General features: G+C 42.4%; 1 protein-coding gene across 1 annotated transcript; it reads left to right on the top strand.

Moving 5' to 3' along the window:
- The first annotated feature begins 693 nt into the window (after positions 1–693).
- IGFBP3 (insulin like growth factor binding protein 3) lies at positions 694–18,053 on the top strand. Its single transcript, XM_048296643.1, has 4 exons — positions 694–1,773; positions 5,923–6,149; positions 8,733–8,852; positions 15,595–18,053. Exons 1-4 carry the CDS (start codon positions 1,389–1,391, stop codon positions 15,718–15,720), a joined length of 858 nt encoding a protein of 285 aa, XP_048152600.1. The 5' UTR covers positions 694–1,388; the 3' UTR covers positions 15,721–18,053.
- Positions 18,054–18,510: the final 457 nt, after the last annotated feature.

Below are 18,510 nucleotides of genomic sequence, written 5' to 3'. Positions count from 1 at the left end.
GTTTGGGGTTTTTTTTCCTAGATTTGCAAGGACATTGCAATGGAAACCGTTTTCTTATAGATGGAAGGAAAAGTTTTAAGAGTTCAGAGAGCACTTAAAAAAAAAATGTTAAGGGAGGCACATCCACGAAGATGGGGCAAGATACGGAGTCCTGGGCCAGACAGCAACATCTGGGCAAACGTGGGTGGGCGCGTGTGTGGGTGTGGTCATGCACATACATTTCCCCCCAGTCTTCCTTGGAAACGCAGCTGCCATTTGAGCTGTAAACCGGTCTCAAGGTATGCCCCGAGCCTGCGGGCAGGCTGACGGGCGGGCGTGTGTGAGCGCGAGCACATGCGCGCCTTCTCCAGGGTCGTGGCTCTGAGCCTCAAAGTGGACAGGATTGTAGCCAGGAGTCCAAAAAAGGGCACTCTCCGAGGGCTTCTCTCGCCTCTCTCGGTGCCAAGGAAACACGCACGGACACGGGGACGCGCACACGCACAGAGAGACAACTTTTTCTCGAAACTAGAGGCATACGACGTGGCCCTCTTGCCAGGGCCACACCACAGCTGATTCCTAAGAAGTACCCAAAAACCCCCGGCATCGCCGCGGCCCCCGCCTACTACCACCACACCGCACCGCACCGCACCGCCCTCACAGCCCTGCGTGACCGAGCCCTGGATCCGGCGAGGGCCAGCGCTCCCTGCCGCGCCGCGCGTTATTCATGGCGCGGGGCGGGCTGGCGACCGCGGCACTATATAGGGCGGACGGACAGCACGGGAGACAGCTGGGTGTGGAGTGGCGGAGAGTGGAGCAGGGGAGAGCGGCTGGCAGGCGGCACGGGGAATAAAACGAAGGAAACCTCGCTTTTTCTTTCACCCCATCTCTATTTTTCCCTTCTCGGTACTTTCTCCTTCTTTTCTGAAACGTTTTTGGACTAAGTTTTCTTCAGACCGTCTGGGCTTGGCTTTTTTTTTCTTTTAACTTTTGCAAAGAGTTGTTTTTTTTTTTTTTTTCCTGAGTGTTGTGTGTGGCAAAAAAAGAAAAAAGTTACTGTCGAGCCAAGTAATTCAGGCGCTCTGCAGGGAGGAGAGGGGAGAAGAGAAGGAAAAAGGTTGCCTTTGTTGCTAGCGGGCTTTTGCTGCCTTGATGTGACTGCGGGCAAGCGACTGCAGAAGGCCGGAGCGCGAGTGCCGGCAGCGCGGCTTCCCGCCTCCTCGCGCCGCAGGCTTGCGAGCAGCGGGCAGCTCCGCTCCCCGCAGCCCCCTCGGAGGCGGCTCGGGCTGCGCCGCTCCGCTCGACACCCTCCGCCCGCGGCGGCGTGTGAGCGCCCGCGCGGAGCTCTACCCGTCCTGCGCCCGGCCGGGGTGCGCGGGGGCGGCTCCCGGCGGCCCCCTCCGCCGGTTGCTATGGTGCCGCGGCCCGGCGTGCTGTGGGCAGTGGCGGCGGCGGCACTGGCGCTGCTGGTCCGGCGGGCGGCGGCGGTGCTGGCGGGGCCGGTGGTCCGCTGCGAGCCTTGCGACTCGCGGGCGCTGCAGCAGTGCAAGCCCCTGCAGCCCGACTGCGCCGAACGGGTGCGGGAGCCGGGCTGCGGCTGCTGCCTCACCTGCGCCCTGCGCCTGGGGCAGCCCTGCGGCATCTACACGGAGCGCTGCGGCGCGGGGCTCAGTTGCCAGCCGCGGCGGCAAGAGGCGCGGCCGCTGCAGGCGCTGCTCGAGGGCCGCGGGCTCTGCACCAACGCTACGGCGGGCGGCAAACTGCGGGCCTTCCTGCTGCCGGGACCGCATGCTGCAGGTAAGGGGCTGCGGCCGGGGTGGGAGGCGAAGGGATGGCTTTCCTGCTCGCCGCTCTCCCTCTTCGCTGCTTTCTTGTTGGTTTGTTTTTTTTTTTTTTGGTGGGTTTTTTGTTTGTTTGTTTTTTGTGTCGCTTTCTTTTGTTTTAAGTTACAAAGGGAGCAGCATGAGTGGGGGGACGTGGGCTTGCTCGCGGCAGAGCTCTGTCTCCGGAAACGACCCCCGCTCGCTGTCCGCCTGTTGCCGGCCCGTGGGCGGGGGGCTCTGCTGGCAGCCACGTAGCCGAGCCTGGGATCATTTTGAAAGAGGTGTGCTTTGGCCTAAGGAAAGGACAATTTACCTCTTCCACCTTATTTATGTATATACTGATTTTCTTCAACCCGTGCTCCTCGCAAAAGAGGCAGAGTTTAAAAAAAAAAAAAAAAAAAGGGACTGGGGGAGGGATTGCATGTGACTTCTGCGGGTGCATGGGACTGCTAGACTACAGAGCCTGGATGGAGAGAGAGAGAGGGTGAAATCTTCGCCGTTTGTCCCCGGTGTGCCTGGAAAGAGAGTGAGCAAAAAACTTGAGAGAGTGGGCTCTAACTCCTGCATAGCAGCGTGGGTAAGTCAGGGAAGTCTAAACACAGAGAGGAAAAGAAAGAAAAGACCAAAAAAAGAAAACAAAAAAACCCACCAAACAAATAAACCCCCAAACAAGCAAAACACAATTTAAATTTAAATATCCCTTTGGCCTGGAAAGGTGGTTGTTCAGAACAAAGCGTTGCACAACAGTGTTTAAGAGGACGTTGTTTTTTTGTCTGCACTGCAAGTAAATCTTCGGTCAAACGAAGATTTCCTGTGCCTCTTGCATGTCTTGTAAGTGAGATGTTCACAGAACGGGTTTTGTTTGAAAAGGAAGGGATGGTTGGAAAAAGTTCTGTTAGGATGCACATTTTGAAACAGGGAAAGTTGGGATTCAGATCGAGAGAGCACAGTCCCTCTATGCAAGCATTTAATTAAACTGTTTGCTAACGAACAGCAAGTAGGTTAACATTTATTTAATGGAAAAGCGTGTCAAAAGGCTTTCCACTGTTTGCATTTTTAAAAAGCCATAAGATTTTCTGCTAGATTGTGGGAGCTCTGAGTAGCCATTCCTTAGCTGAGAAAGTGGCACCAGTGCTCCAGTTAACTGCCTGTTAGAAGAATAGGAGATGCCTTATAATAATTATTTATGTGCTGCTTCCAAGCTGTGACAATTTGAATGAGAGTTTGAGGTTTACTGAAGTTTTTAATCTCTTTGGAACATTGAGCAGCTTCCTTTATTACATGAGCCTGGTTCATCGTATTCATCCTTGGAGTAACACTGGAAATGAGGCATCTCCTCAGTACTTAGGCGTTGGTGGTATTTAATCTAGGGGTAGTGCTTTCAACAGTGACTGTTAGAGAGGAGAAAGGGAAAGACAGAGTTGTACTTAGCTGAAAATCTTTCCATTTTCATCTGAATTCTTATTTCTGCATTCTTGGCTGAGAAAGGACTCTAATTTTGAAATCAGTAGGAACTTTTGATACCTTAAAAAATGCATAGTGGGACCCTTACAGTTCACATTCAAGGAGTGAAGGTTGCAAACCTGGTGTGCAAGAAAGAAGTACCCAGAACCTATATGACACATAGTGCCTACCTTCTCATGAGGACCACTTCACTTCTAGCTCTAAAGCCAACAGTCACTGGTATACACCCTCTCCGGGCAGGATCACATCAGCTCCTTTACACACAGCTACGTCCTGCATCATGTGCTATGCTGTTGGTCATTCCTGGTTCACAGAAATTGCTAGAAGCTGATATAGGGTAGAGTATGTTACAGTAGCATTGTAACAGAAACTGTAGTAGGCCACTGACTTTCCAGTTGTTTTTATTGGGCACAAAAGTGTTAAATAGTAGTGTGCATTTGCAACTTGATTAATCTCTTTAAAAAAGAGAGAATGGGTAACTCTCATGGCAGTTCTGTTTCTCTTATGAGGATGTAAAGCTAGTGTGGCACCAAGTTTCGTGAAACTGAGTTAGTCAAATATACTTTACAGTTTAAAATGTGGCAATATGACCATTTTAATCTGAAGTGTAAGAAGTGCTATTGAACTATGATGGCCTATCTAAACTGAAATGACCAGACATCGTCATGGATACTCAATGCACGTTGAGAATATTTTCTACTTATTTTTTGGCAGAAGAGAAAAACTAATGAACTGGACTGATTGCAGAAAACCTAGATTCAGGTTTATAACATTTTAGTGACTCATTTCTTGTGAATTTCATTGAGAGTGGGGGGGAAAAAATACTACTGTTTCAAAACAGGACATTAAACTACCAGAAATATGTTTAAATACCACTGAGAATCTGAGTTAAACCCACAAAAGCCAGGAAATTTGGACTTAGGACTTAAACTGCCTTAATCCATTTGCACTGTGATTTGGATTTTCCTGGTCAATTAAGTCCATTGCCAGCCGTGGCTGCACTAAAACCACCAGTACCAAAAAGTTAACTTAGAACCCTCTTCCTCTTATGTTCCTTTCCCCATTCCTGTGTATTGGCAGTGCCACTGTAGTCCCTGTGTTGAAATATTTAGCATCAATGAAGTATGTGAACATGGACTTCTAGCAGTGAATTTCTCAGCTTTTGTGATTTTTTTTTTTTAGTGAGTCATCAAGTATAATTTTGGCATTGGATGTTGTCATTGTGCACTCCCAGTAGGATTTCCTTAAAAAAAAAAAAAAGAAAAAAGAAGGTGGTCAGCAGCTAAGACAACAACTAGTGGGGCTTAGCTGTTACTTAGCTGTTAGGAGTACCTTAACTGGAAAAATTCCCTGGAGGAAATGCATGTAGTTACAGTTGCACTGCAGGAGTCTCCTAACAGAGCGAAATGCAGCATAGACAAATACCTTAGAAGGTACAGGAACACTGAACTTATGGAATATGTTAGAAAAATCTACTTCTCCTGGCTTTTTTTGGGTGGTAGTTTAAAGAGAAAATATTTTTGAAGCTCAAGCTGAAAACAGTGTTTGTCCTTGGAACCATTACAGAATGAATGGCGTTTTTTGACCATTAAAATGTGTTTTGTACACCAATAAACGTTTTTCATTTTAATAGCAGAGAAATGAAAGCGTGCTGTTTTTCTTTCCTGTTCTGTGTGTTGAATAAAGTTAAGGAAAAAAAAAAGAAATGGCTAATTAGAACCAGGAAACTCAGCGGGCTAGAGTTGATAGTATTAATGTCTCTTTAAAAAAAAAAAAAAAATTACGAAATTACGGCCCTGGGACAGGCAGAGCCACACCGCAGCCCCTAAGTGCCCACAGCCGGCCGCGTTTATCAGAGGTTGATGAAGTCAGCAGTGGCGGAGGGCAGGGATCCGCGCCCCGGCGCCGGTGGGGCTGCGGCGGGTTCCGCTCCTGCGGTGCAGGCCTGCTCCCTGCCGCCGGCGGGCGGCGCTGCAGCGGGAAGCCAGGGGCGAGCGGCCGGCGCGGCCGTGCTTCCCAGGGCAGTGGCCGTGGCTGGTTTCCACGTCCTGGGTACAGCCTGCACAGGCGCTGCAGCTGCGCGCTTTGCGAGGCCGTGCTGAGCGTAGGAATGCTTCAAAACATCGCTTGGCAACAACGGTGCTGACACATGTGGAATGCTACATCGTTCATCTTTTTGTATATTGCTATTTTGTAAAAAGGAAAATTAAACACATACACTAATCTAGTGGCTTGTTGATTGAGGGGAGACTTCATTGTGGTCTACAGCTTCCTTATAAGAGGAGGCAGAAGGGCAGGAGCTAAGCTCTTCTTGCTTGTGACCAGTGATAGGATCTGAGGGAATGGCATGAAGCTGCATCAGGGGAGGTAGAAGTTAGATATTGAGAAAAGGTTCTTCACTCAGGGGGTGGGTGGGCTCCCCAGGGAAGTGGTTGCACCAGCAAGACTGACAGCATTGAAGAAGTGTTTGGACAATACTGTCAGTCACATGGTTTGATTCTTGGTGCTGTCCTGTGCAGGTCCAGGAGCTGGACTTGATGAGCCTTGTGGGTTTCTTCCAGCTCAGGATATTCTATGATTCTACGTTTCTATGCCCTTGCAGACACTTGTTACTGGCAGCCAACTAACATTGTTTCTTCTGCATTTTTTCTTTTTGAAGGCAATTTCAGTGATTCAGAAGAAGACAGGAGTACCAGCAGCATAGAAAATCAGGCCATTGCAAATTCTCACAGGGTGCCAGATTCCAAATTGCAACCACCACACATCAAAATAGATATAATCAGGAAAGTGCAAGCCAAAGATACACAACGCTATAAAGTGGAATATGATTCGCAGAGTACAGATACATTGAATTTCTCTTCTGAATCCAAACAAGAGACTGAATATGTAAGTATTTTTGTAAATAGGCAGGCATTTGCCAGCATGTGAATGTGTGTGTGTATATATATATATATGCTTGTTGTGCATATGACAAGATAAATAATTATACTAAATAGCTAAAGAGTGGTAATTGTTGCAGCCTTTTAGGACATTCTGGCAGTTTAACTGGTAGATCTATTGATTCTGCAAATGCATACACAATCAGCAGACCAAGAAGAATGTGTTCAGGAAACACATAGGACTAACATAATGATGTTTACATCAATACAAGCATGACTTTCACTGAAGTTTCTTAGAGGTCAAAAATTCTTGTGTCCCCCTGTAATTGTCACACTCTTGTGTGAGTGGACTTGGGACAGGTTTAATAGTGTCATCATTAAACTTGGTTGCAAACAGTGTAATTGAGTTGCAATAACGGAAAAAAGATGTTTCACATTGTGTGTAGTGGCACTGTGTTCATATACTTCCTGGTGCAAATCAAGGGGGATGAATTTAGGCTGAGCTGAGAATTAGGATCTTGACTAGTCAGTCACTGTATGACATGCTGAGCACCGCCTGCACTTGCAGTTGCTGTTTGGTGCTACTGCCTAAGAGCAAAGTCTCATGGTCACATGAGCTGCCGTTGCTTCCTAGTGACTGCGCCCAGTGAATTTGCAGGGCAGTCAGAGTGTGGTGAATCTGATGGCAAGAATAATTCTCTTCCTGGACATCCAGCTGATAACCTGTGCCTGAGGCCAGATTGCCTGAAAAATGCATCTGTATATACTTTGGTGTTTCACCAAAACAGGCATGGTAAAAGCAGATATGGATTCTCATCTTCAAAAGAAGGTTTTGAAACTTGTATGAGGTGAAAACCTCTGCCTGAAGAGAGCATGCCTTCCAAGAGAAACTTCATTTTTAGTTTGTCACTGATGTCCAGCCATCTGGTAATATCACCTCAGTATCTGCCTTCCAGTGTGTCCTCCTCCCCAAAATGTGAAGTTAAAGTGCCAACACTAAAAGAATGAAGGTTGGTCACTCTGAGGAAATAGATTCTTAATTAGGATGAGTAGTGATAGTTGGGTCCATGATCAAATGTATACCAGTTTACCAAGGCTGCTGGTGTCTTTAAAAACCTGAAATAAGTCCATCAGGGGCAGGTGCCTTTGTCAGCAAGTGCTCTTCTAGCTGTGTCTGCATGTTAGCTTTTGATACTGGCCTGGCTGACTTTGGAAGCTTGCTTCAAAATAAAAATTTTAAAAAAGCTGTTGATCTTTGTGTAGGCCTAATTTGGGACCAAATCTCTGAATGTCTGTCACTTGCATTCAGTGTGTTTGAGCAGTAAGAGGAGCCATTTAAAGCCTGTGTTTAGAGCTTGTGAGGTCAATACAGAAAGAAAACTTGAAGGCAACAAGGAAGGTCTTTACTGACCAAAAAACTCCATTTTAATCTCCAGTAGTACTATGGAGATTGTATGCTTTCAGACACTCAAATAAAAGGTACCTTACATGAGCAAACTATTAATATTACCACTTGAAGGTGTACATGTCATTACTTCACTAATTAGAACCAGCACCAAATGAGTCTTTGTGTCAATTCAGCAGCTTAAACATTTTTAAACCATGAAACCATGCAAAGAAATTTTTTTATGGCTTTGCTAAAGAAGTGGGCTGGTGGACCAAGTCAGTGATCTACCCAGACAGGAGTGTAGCTAAGCACAAAGTTTGTAGGCTGTGACTCTTGAATCCTGATCCCCCTGCTGACTGCCTTCTTGGCCTCTGGCAAAATGTGAACTCCTCTGCTGTTGATTTTCTGACTGCAAAGTGGGGCTCATAATGCTTTACTCCCTACCCCGAAGGGCTGCTGTGAGATATAATTAGTTGGTGTTTGAGACATGCTCTTGTAAGTGCTTCTGGAAGCTGTTTTTGGCTCATTGTCCTAGAGCTAATCCTCACTACATTGTTGTCAGCCTTTTGCAGATGAAGAAACTGAGGAAAAAAGTGACATACTTATCTAATGAGACTATTGTGTGATACTGATGCTGTATGACTGCATCTATTTGATTCAATTGAAATTGGGAATTGTTGTCCAAAGTTGAGGAATTTTATATATGCATTATGCCAAACCACTTGTTTTCAATTGAATAAATTTCATTTAATCTTTCAAATCCAGCAGAATCACAAAAATCAAATGTCACTGGGGAAGGCCTATCTAGTAGTGTATTTCCAGTGGCCTACTTTCTTCTTTTCCCACTTGGTGCAAGGCTGGCTTTTCCAAACTTAAGTTATGTTATATGTGACAGATTTACATACTGGTTAAGCCTTCCCAAAGGTATATGTGACTGTGATTTCAACTGGAAATGCCAATATGTGCCTCAGCATAGCATAGGGCCGTCAAGGTTTAGAAATCAGTTTATGTTGAATAGATCAGAAAATCAGATTTTTTTTTGCGAATGGTCTGCCCTTTGACATGTTCAGCCATCTCTTAGTTTTAATGGATTTGTTTGGGTTTGTGCTTTTTTGCCCTTTAAAGATTTACTAACTCTTGAGTGAAAGATGGAATTTGGGAGTGAAGTTTCACCTGTGTTTTCTAAAACATGCTTGTTAACAGGGTCCATGTCGTAGAGAAATGGAAGACACTTTAAACCACCTAAAGATCCTGAATGTCTTGAGTCCCAGAGGCTTTCATATTCCAAATTGTGACAAGAAGGGATTCTACAAGAAAAAGCAAGTAAGTACAGAGTTTTGGTCATTTCAATGAATGCATTTCACCTTTTCTGCATCTTTGTTGAAGGATCTTCCCAGCAAGGTGCATTATATATCATTTTGCAGAGGAACTAGTTTATTTCCAGTTTTAGAACCTGATCCGATAGTGCTGAAGCTCGTCAAATGGGGATAGTATTTTTATTTTCTGTTGATCATGACAACAGATTCATTTGAGAAACTTCATACCTAGTCACACATGGGTTGACTGGTGTCCTAGATACTAATGCCCTTTGGTTTAAAAAAAGCAGTGCCTCTACAATAACCCACAGAGCTAAAGTTGCAGTCACCATATGACTGCAATAGATCAATGCTTTGAATTGTAAATAGCTGCTTGAGAGTTCCTAGAAGAACTATACCGGATCATATTACAAAAAGCAACTTGAGAAAGGTATGTATCTGTCCTTTATGTGCTACACAGATCGCTTCCAAAATCCAAGTCATGTTATCGTGAAAGTGATACTTTCAGTAGTTACTCTGCAGCAAGGATGGCTTCTCAGCCCTTTCTGGTTCTGGGGTTGTGACCTTTCTTGACAAATGCCAACCAAAACTGCAGGTATTTATGCTTTAGTTGTGTTGGATTGAGCTACAGCCGCATTCTCCATTCAATGCTGCCGCTGAAGCTCGTTCACAACTTGGGGAAGTGCAAGTTGTGCCAGGTTCTTTGTTTAGTGCACACATCCCATCTAATTTCAGTGTTTAGTTAGTGGCCTGCCTACAAATATATATTTCTTGGTATAATTAAAAAATTTCCTGAATTCAAAGGTTTCTTTAAGACTTTTCTCAAGGACAGATTTTGTTTGTGGACCATCATGTCTTTCCCTTTGGGTTTACACGAATCAGCCTCTCCATCTCTGGTAACTGAAGGAGTGGTTAACTCTCTCTTGCTAGCTAATGCAGTTCATTGGTTGGAAGTGAGAGGCCAACCTCTGACCAGGCAACCTTATTTTAGGAATGGTGTCTCTATTTTTTGGCTTCCAGCTTTCTTAGAAACAGTCTTTCCCTTTCTAGTATTCCCTTGAGCTCTGCAATAAGCTGTCAGTGTCAGGTGAGGCATTTGTAACAGGAGTGAGATTTCCAGCCTTCCTTTTTGCCATCAGTCCAACATTGACAGTGCTGTTTGACCTTTGGTATGTGCTGCTGAGCTTATCTATGCTTCCCAGCTTTTCCTGAGCAGGTGGTGGCAACTCCCAAGCAGGGGAAGTTTCTTTTTGTTGCCTGGAGCTTTGAGAAGCCAGTGTCAGCCATGTTGTGCTGTGTAAACTAGCAAAGAGCAATGCTCACATCTCAATCTGCTTGTTTTCAGAAAATGCATTGGACTGCTATGCAGAGTGAGGCTAGGACTGTGTTTTGTGCCTGTGCCATAGAAGTATTTTCTTAGCTGCTCTATAACAGCACATCAAGGCACTCAAGTGTGCCGTAGCCCTTTTCCTTCTCTATGTATTATAGAAGACTGCAGATTGGTATTTACTTTGTTGAGTAGATCTTCCTTTCATCTCTCTTCAGACTCTGAGGTTTTTGCATTGTCTGCAAAAATGTGGTGGTTTGCAAGTAATCTCTGGCATTGTGTGTAGTAAATCAGATCTGCAGTAAGCACGTATTAAAGCAGCTTACTTGAAAGGAGGTCTGTACTTTAAAGTGCAGTCATAGTTCTATCACCAAGGCAAAAAAAAAAAAAATACAAAGGCAAAAAAATAGGAAAGACAGATAATAATCTTACCTAGCCTTTGTTCCTAGAAGCTGATTTACAAGAATAAGGTGTTGGTACAAAACAAATATGCACTTTTGTCCTCTGTGTATTGTCTGTGCTGCCTGGAGACTTTTAAAACTTCTTTAGGAAAGGTTCCTGCCATATGTGCAATAGCCCATCTGGTCAGCATACATAGAGAATGAAGGGACACTTTCATACCTAGCCAGCCTTGTCAAGCACTGTGCCCATTTACACAGGTCCAGTAGCTTCTATGGTAGTTTGAGATGACTAAGGGTCTTGCAGGCAATGCCCACAAATGGAGCCCACATGACTAAACATTCTACATGAAATTCACTTGGGTTGCTGATTCTGTAGATGAACCTTGATCAGCCCTGGGAACAAGACCTCAGAGATGGGATTTACAGAGGCAGCTTGCTTCTCTCACCAGCAAAATACAAACCAAAAATGATAGTTGCCCTCATAGAATTAACTCCTAGGAAAAAGACATCAGTTTGAGAAGTGGGTGAGTCCTGTCCAGATCAAATTAACTGTCAGCAAGGAATTGTGACAATTGTGTATTTTTGGTTTTCTTTTTGAAGAATCAATATATAGGTCTGGTATTTTAGATACTGTGATAATATGGGTGTCTAATCTCATTAACAGAATGCTATGCTGTTTAATTAAGTCCCTTCAGGCCATTATCAGCCATGTTCAATCTGTAATTAAATTATATTCTATTCTCACAAAATTCAGAGTAATAGGCTGCGAATTAGACAGTAAATCCATTAAAAAATGAATGCAAGCTAGACACCTTGAATTCTGGAAACAGTTGCCAAAACCACTGTCTAGGATGAGACTGTATTAGGTTTGGGATGGTAAGAATCTGATAAATTATGATCACCCCGGCACCATTAAAACTCATTCAGGAGGCACTCATATTCTGCGTTCCTGGTCATCTGCTTTTCCAGTCCAGTTGAAAGCACTTATTTTTCATGACATTTGTGGATACCTAGAAACTGACTTCTCAGGAACAACCATGGAGAAAAATTTGCCTATGTGGAACACGTCTAAGAACATAAATTTATCTGTTAGGCTATAACATGAAAAATGTTTCACACCTTGTGTTTATATATAAACTTTAAAATCAGACCTATTAAAATTTATAATTCTTTATCTTAATAAATCACACACGTAAGGTTGTACTATTCAGCTGTGATATATAAGCATATTTATGCATAATTAGTTGATACAGGCACATTCCTACCTCAAACATGGGAAAAAAGGTTTTGATGAAATTAGAATTATTATATGGGGCAATTACTAGAATTGCCCCTTGTTTGTATACTGGAGCCAGATACTCACCTAAATGTGAGCTGGCATCATTCCACTGAAAACATAGCTGCACTTGCCAGGAGCCAAAATGGCCTGAGGTATATGTTGTCTGCAGTCTGTTCCTGAACACCATGGTTGTAGCTCCATGGAGCCCTCTGGACTGACCAGGAATTCAGTGGGATACCATATGCTTTGCTGTGCCCCACAAATGCCTCTGCAGCATTTCTTTGTGGAAGGGAGAGGGGCAGGTGGCATGGAAGCTGGCAGCTGGTGTTTCTATCAGAAGTTATTACTGTTTCCACTGCTTGAGCAGTTTTCCAACTTTTTTAACTTATGAAGTCATACAGAATAGCTGGGCAGAACCTAGAAATGTACGTGGAATACAAAATTCATAAGAGCAGATATTTAGATATATATGGTTTTCCATGTGACCTGTCTACCACTTCTATAGGGAATGCATGCTGGCTGTTTCAGGATAAAAGCATTGCTTTTCAATCAGAAGTGCTTTGTGATTGACAGTATGGCTGAGTGGGTGAAAAAAATCACAGTTTGGAAAAGATAAGTTTTTTTCTCATAGAGTGTCATTTTTCAACTGTAGAATGATCTAAGGATGTTGCTTTTAAAATGGATTGTCCAGAAGAATTAAAAAATATATACTACTGGTAGAAAAGGTGTTTCTGCAGATTAACTTCATGTGAAAATTGGTTGTGCAACTGTTAAAAGCAACCAAACCCTCCAACAACATGAGAACTTTAATTGATCATTTGTTTTCAGAGTGATGCAAGCCTATGAATCAGCGAGAGTTGTGTAACATACTTCATATAGTACTTCTAAAAGGGGGGGCTATGTTACTATTAATAGCAGAAATGTAGTTTCATTGCCAGAGCACCAGGCTAGCAGCCAGAAACCCTATGCTCTTTGGGCTCCATCTGTGCCTACTTTGTTGGGAAAAACAACTCTAGAAGTGCTGCCTCAGTTTCCTTTTTTGTAAAATTAAATTGTGCAAAGGCTGTTGTTTATTAATTCCTCTGTTTTGAGCATGAAGAATTTAAGTCATTAAATGTTCATAATACCTAAGCTGGAGTCCAGTCCATTCACCACCAAAATTGATGAAAAATTTCCCTTGATATCAGTGGACATTGAGCTGCCATCCATGGAAATCCTGGAGAATACATGTAAATTCTAGTCAGGCTTTTGAGACAATAAATATAAGTTGTAGGACTTATGTTTAAAGATTTAGTACAGATAAAAACTGAAGCGTGGTTAATCATTTAGTTTAGTGAATTATTAATGTAGCTGTTCTCTCAGTAGGTTTGAACTTCTTCACCCTCTTCTAAAAGTAAGTGGTTATGTACATTAAGCTGGATCTTGTCATCCTGCTGCTGTCCATTTTCATAAGGCTAATGCAGAAGGACTGCAGATTTGTAGAAGAGAAAACATTGCATTATTTCTGCATTGGGCTGTTTATTCAATAATGTATCAGAAGGGTGGATTATTTTGCAGTTATGCTGAATAACATTACTTAATTTTCTGTAAAATAAAATAAACAAGATGAAGACTTGTTTGAAAAATTTGTATCTAATGTGTGACCTGTCCTGGGGTGACGTTATGAAGCCGCTTTATTCCTTAACCGTCCGCTCAATGCCCAAGGACGCTGTGCCTTTAAGATGGACCCGGGGACGGGCCCAGAGCCACGGACCAAGGGGCCAGTTGAACGGTTCGGCCCAAGGGCTCGGGAGGGAGTGTGCCGGGAGCACTGTGCTGCTTTTTGGTTTCCTTTGTGTTCGAGCTAGCTGGGAAAAGGTTCTGTTGGGTTTTTTTTCTTGTTCTTTTTTCCCTTTCCTTACCCTTGCCTCACTGCCTCCCTTCCCTCCTCGCTGGTCCGGGGAGCCTGCGGGTGGCCCCAGCAGGCCCATGGGGTGGCCCCGGCTGGTCCGAGCCCGTGTGTCTGTTCTCTCTCTGAGGGTTTTTTAATCCTGTTCTACCCTGTTTTGTTTGTGTGTTAATAAACAGTTTGGTTTCTTTTTCCCACTTTTACTTCTTGTGACCTGTTTGTCTCATTGATGGAGGAAAAGGGGAGGCCTTTTTCCCTTCGGAGGAGACATTTATTCTGGAGTGTTTCCTCCTGAAGTTTTGTCTCAAAAACAAAATTATGGTGGGATTATTTTGCAGTTTTGCTGAATAACATTATTAATTTACTGTAAAATAAAATAAACAAGATGAAGACTTGTTTGAAAAATTTGTATCTAATGTGTGACCTGCTTCCATCTCTCTTTCACAAGGTCTTAGTGAAGACTGTCTACCCTACTCCATGCTGCCACAAATTAGTTGGCTCCTGGGCCAGTGTGCTGGTGCAGGTTGTCCCAGAGTGGTCTGTATTCCCAGTTCTGTCCAAAATAGCACCTGAGATACTAAACTAGACATGGAAAGGATGAGTCACGTTGAGCAGCATGTGGAGCCCAACACTTGCTTCATGTTTTCTTGTGTACCTGCGCATGGAAAAGATACTTACATGAACCACTGCCGCAGCCTCCTGAGACATCGGGCCATGCCTATGAGACTCTGGAGAACAAGAAGTTGAGGGGTAGTGGAGAAGTTTACCTGAGGGCCATAAGTAGCACCTGTCTAGCAAATCTTCCTTCATATTGGTAATGCAACAGGTGAAACCTCAGGAAACTGGGTATACTTGTGTCACTGCCTCTTTTGTCAATATGTCCCAAGTAAACAGCCACCTTTGTTTGCATTTGAAGCAAATCCTGTGTCAGCAAATCTCAAAATATGAGCTGATTGGGAGGCTGTGTCTTGACAGTAAGGCTGACCATTGCAAACTTAGTGAGATTCTGGAGATGTCTTTTGAGTGGGTAAAAACCTTGAGAGGTCACAGAAGTTCATGGTATGCAACTGTGTGCAGTTGCATACTGAATGCAGCCTGCAGCATGTTACCTCCTTTAGTCTACTTTTTGCTATTCTTGGTTCCCTGGGAGGAGCCTTACTTACTAACATATTTACTGCGTTACTGCTTCTAAAGAGGTTCAGTGTTCTTGTCTGTGATAGTTTCAGGTTGGTCAGCATTGTTGACAAATTCCAGCAGTTAACTTAAAGATAACATGTTATAGACCAGTAGATACACAAACTTTTTAATAGGAAAAAACATGTAAAGTTCTAGTCCACCTAGCAGTTTTTTCAATGATAACTACACTGCAGAAGGATTATGTATCTGTTAATAAATGTCAGCTACATTGTTGAATTTCCTTCAGTAAACAGATGCAAACCAAGTGTGTTTATTGCTGCAATGGTTGTCTTTGCCAGACCTGTGCTTTAGTGTAGAACATATCTGCTAAATTTTTTTTCTGAAGATGGGTCCCAGTCACTAGCCCATACTGTTGTGTTGTATTCAAAGGGGGCAGGTGTGCTGCCAAATATAATAGGGAGCACTTCATAAGCCTATTTTCTGGTAGTTCTCAGTGCAGTTTTATTACAGAGTAGTTAGACCCAGAGGGATTGATGGGGAGAGGAGGTAAGTTTTTATTGAAATACTTTGTAGTGGTAACAAATACTCTGTTAGATTCTGTCAGATATGGTCAGGATATTGAAGTGCAGCTATCAAATGAGCAGGAATCCCTGCTGTCTAACACTACAGGTGCAGAAAACGAAAATCATGCTAACTGGGTCTTTTATTCTGTTTCAGTGTCGCCCATCCAAAGGCCGAAAAAGAGGTTATTGCTGGTGCGTGGATAAATATGGACAGCCACTTCCTGGGTATGATGGGAAGGGAAAAGGAGATGTCCACTGCTATAACTTGGAAAGCAAATGAGGGCTGGGTGCCAGCTCTTCTGGCATCTGTGCATGGCCACTGGACCTCACAGAGACCTTGGAGGGGCTGGGCAAACGCTGTGGACTGCACCGTGCATGGAATAACAAGCTCTGCCTCCTGCAGCAGATGGGGAGTCGCAGCCTCTGTGGATGCTGCTGCAGCTGCACCCTGCCACTGACACACATTGAGCTTCCTATGGGATGTGTAAGGAGCTCTGAATTCCCATGTAAACCTGCACTATTGATATCCAGAGAGACAAAAACAAAAGGCACTTCGGAATGGATTCAGGGAGTCTCCACTGACTTTTTATGGTCAGAATGGCCTGTGACCAATTTGATCCCAAAAGATACTGGGTTTTTTATTTTAAAGAATTTATAGATGTTAAGCTTGTAAAAATATTAAAAAGAAAAACAAATCCAAACAAATCCACAATGATTTAAAGGTAAAGCTTTTTTTACAGGTCTGATGGGAAACCTGTCTTCACGGGTAAAAAGTTTTATAAAAATCTCAAAGAACTTTTTAAAGAAATGTATTTCTAAAATAAAGACATAGCTATTTTTTCTGTAAAATATATTATGAATATTCTGCTAGTTTGTATTTAATATAATTGTTTTTTAATAAACCTTATTTAAATGTAACATGTGAATACCAAATATTACACAGTAATTCTAGTGTATACATCTGTGTGCAAAGAGAAAGTAAGGGTATGGAATGATTTACAAATATATATAAGTCTGTATGCATACACACTGACCTGTTCTAGGTAAGAGAAATGAATTTGGGATGCGAAGGAAGTGTTTCCAGAAGGGATTGAGTTTTGTTATTTGATATAACTACAAATACCAAGATAATATTTTTTTAAATTGTTTTATTGATAATTGTAATGTACCCATCACTGAATTATGCCACTGGAAAGGGTAACAGTCGCACTGAAGCTCTTGGTAAAGCTTTCTTCTGTCTGTCCTTTGCTTCAGTTCATGCAGCAGGGCTTACATTTCCTCCATTTACTGCTCACACTAATACAGAATATTCATGGACAAAAAATTGCCATTACATTACTACCCTTTGTATTTGCTTATTTATTTTGAAAAGGTGTATCTATTCTGTGTTGTCTTGATGCATTCTACTAAAGCACATACTCTGTGTGAGGAACTCCTTTTGAAAACAGTGTTGACAAGATGGGGGTATTGTGGACCCTGGGTGTTGAGACCCACATGTTTCATTTATGCTATACAGAATTGTTGCTTGTTTTGACTATGGTAGAAGTCATTTGCCTGCATCTAAGCATATAATAAGAACCATTGGGTTAAAATAGTTAAACTCACTGTCTGCCATGGTGTTATATGTCTTTTTAATTGGAAGAGAAGTGATTTGGTTTTGTTGTGGTATGTGATGCTTTCACATAAGGAGGGCTTTGGCAACTTTTTTTTTTGAGGCTGATTGTTTAATGTACTTTGTGAAAAGTTCTGTATGACAATGAAGTCTGGATAAGGAAAGGTGGCCTGTGAAATGTATAATCTCTCTGGAAAATAATGCCGTATTTTGTATATGTATTTATTTATATATTTTATATAAATATTTTATATATTTATATAAATATATATATTCTTATATGTGTCACTATAAATATTTGATGTCACTGTAGAAAAAAGAAGCCATCAACACTGTAATTTCTTGTTGGGTTGGGAACTCCATGAAGACTAAGGACAGTAGGCTTTCAGCCAGGGGTTGATGGAGGAGAGACTGTGGTGCTGAGGAGCCTGTTCCTCTCCTGCTGCGTGAATTACAACCATCCTTGTTCTTGCCAGCAACGGCAAATATCGAGAAACTCTGGCATGGAAAGATTTGGATATGCAGCTTGCCAGGATTGAGGCAGCCCATCACCATAAATCAGATGTTTAAAGCCTTACCCTGAAATGTATTAGCTGAACAGCACTATGTGTGTTCTGCACATCTTTCCAATTTCTGTCTAATGAAATGAGTTCATATCATCATTAAAACTGAAATTTTATAATCTCACAGTAAGAAATAATTGTACTTGAATTGATGCTTATTCCAGGCTAATACAGATTTCCTGACACATGGTTACAGAAAGCTTTGTGAGGTGAAGGTTTATTGCAATATTTTTATTGCTAAAGCAAAGCTAACGCCTGCAAAGATTTGTTGGCAAAATATTAAATGCTGGGCTGTTTTTTTGGGGTTTTTTAAGAGTTGTAAACTAGTTATTTTCAAATAATTTCACAGAGAGAACGTTATATATACACCAATATTTGGGCACATATTCATAGTTAAGAAAATAAGGTTTGGATTCATTAAAGTGAGTTATTATTTTGCCTCCTTTTTTTTTTATTAACAATCTGGGGAGTGTTCTGAAAACAAAAATCAGTTTCTTGCCAAAACTGATAGATAGCTGCTTTGCAAGACACATTTTGCAAGAATGTAAGATGTTTTAACAGCCTGTGACAGGCTTTATGATTTGGGTATTTTGTCAAGTATTTAAACTTTTAAATGTTTTTTTCTACCATTAAAAACAAATACATCTAGAAGAAGCTGGCTAGTAGAAGTCCTTAAGTCATATATTTTATAAAAAAAACCCAAAAACCCTACATCTCAAGGAGCTAAACCTGACTCAAGCATGCACTCTGTCACATGAATATTTAAGAAATGGCATTCAGCTCCCTTATTAGTACTAATGGTATTTAGTAATGTAACAGAGAAAACATACAGTCATAAGGGGAAAAAAAAAGATCTGTGTGTAAGTCCGTTTCGTTATTTTGCTTCCAACAGACG

This window comes from Corvus hawaiiensis, chromosome 1 (assembly GCF_020740725.1).
Source record: "Corvus hawaiiensis isolate bCorHaw1 chromosome 1, bCorHaw1.pri.cur, whole genome shotgun sequence".
In the NCBI taxonomy this organism is placed as follows: Eukaryota; Metazoa; Chordata; class Aves; order Passeriformes; family Corvidae; genus Corvus; species Corvus hawaiiensis.
Note: the sequence above shows the minus strand (reverse complement) of the source record. Positions and strands in the feature narration are given on the sequence as shown.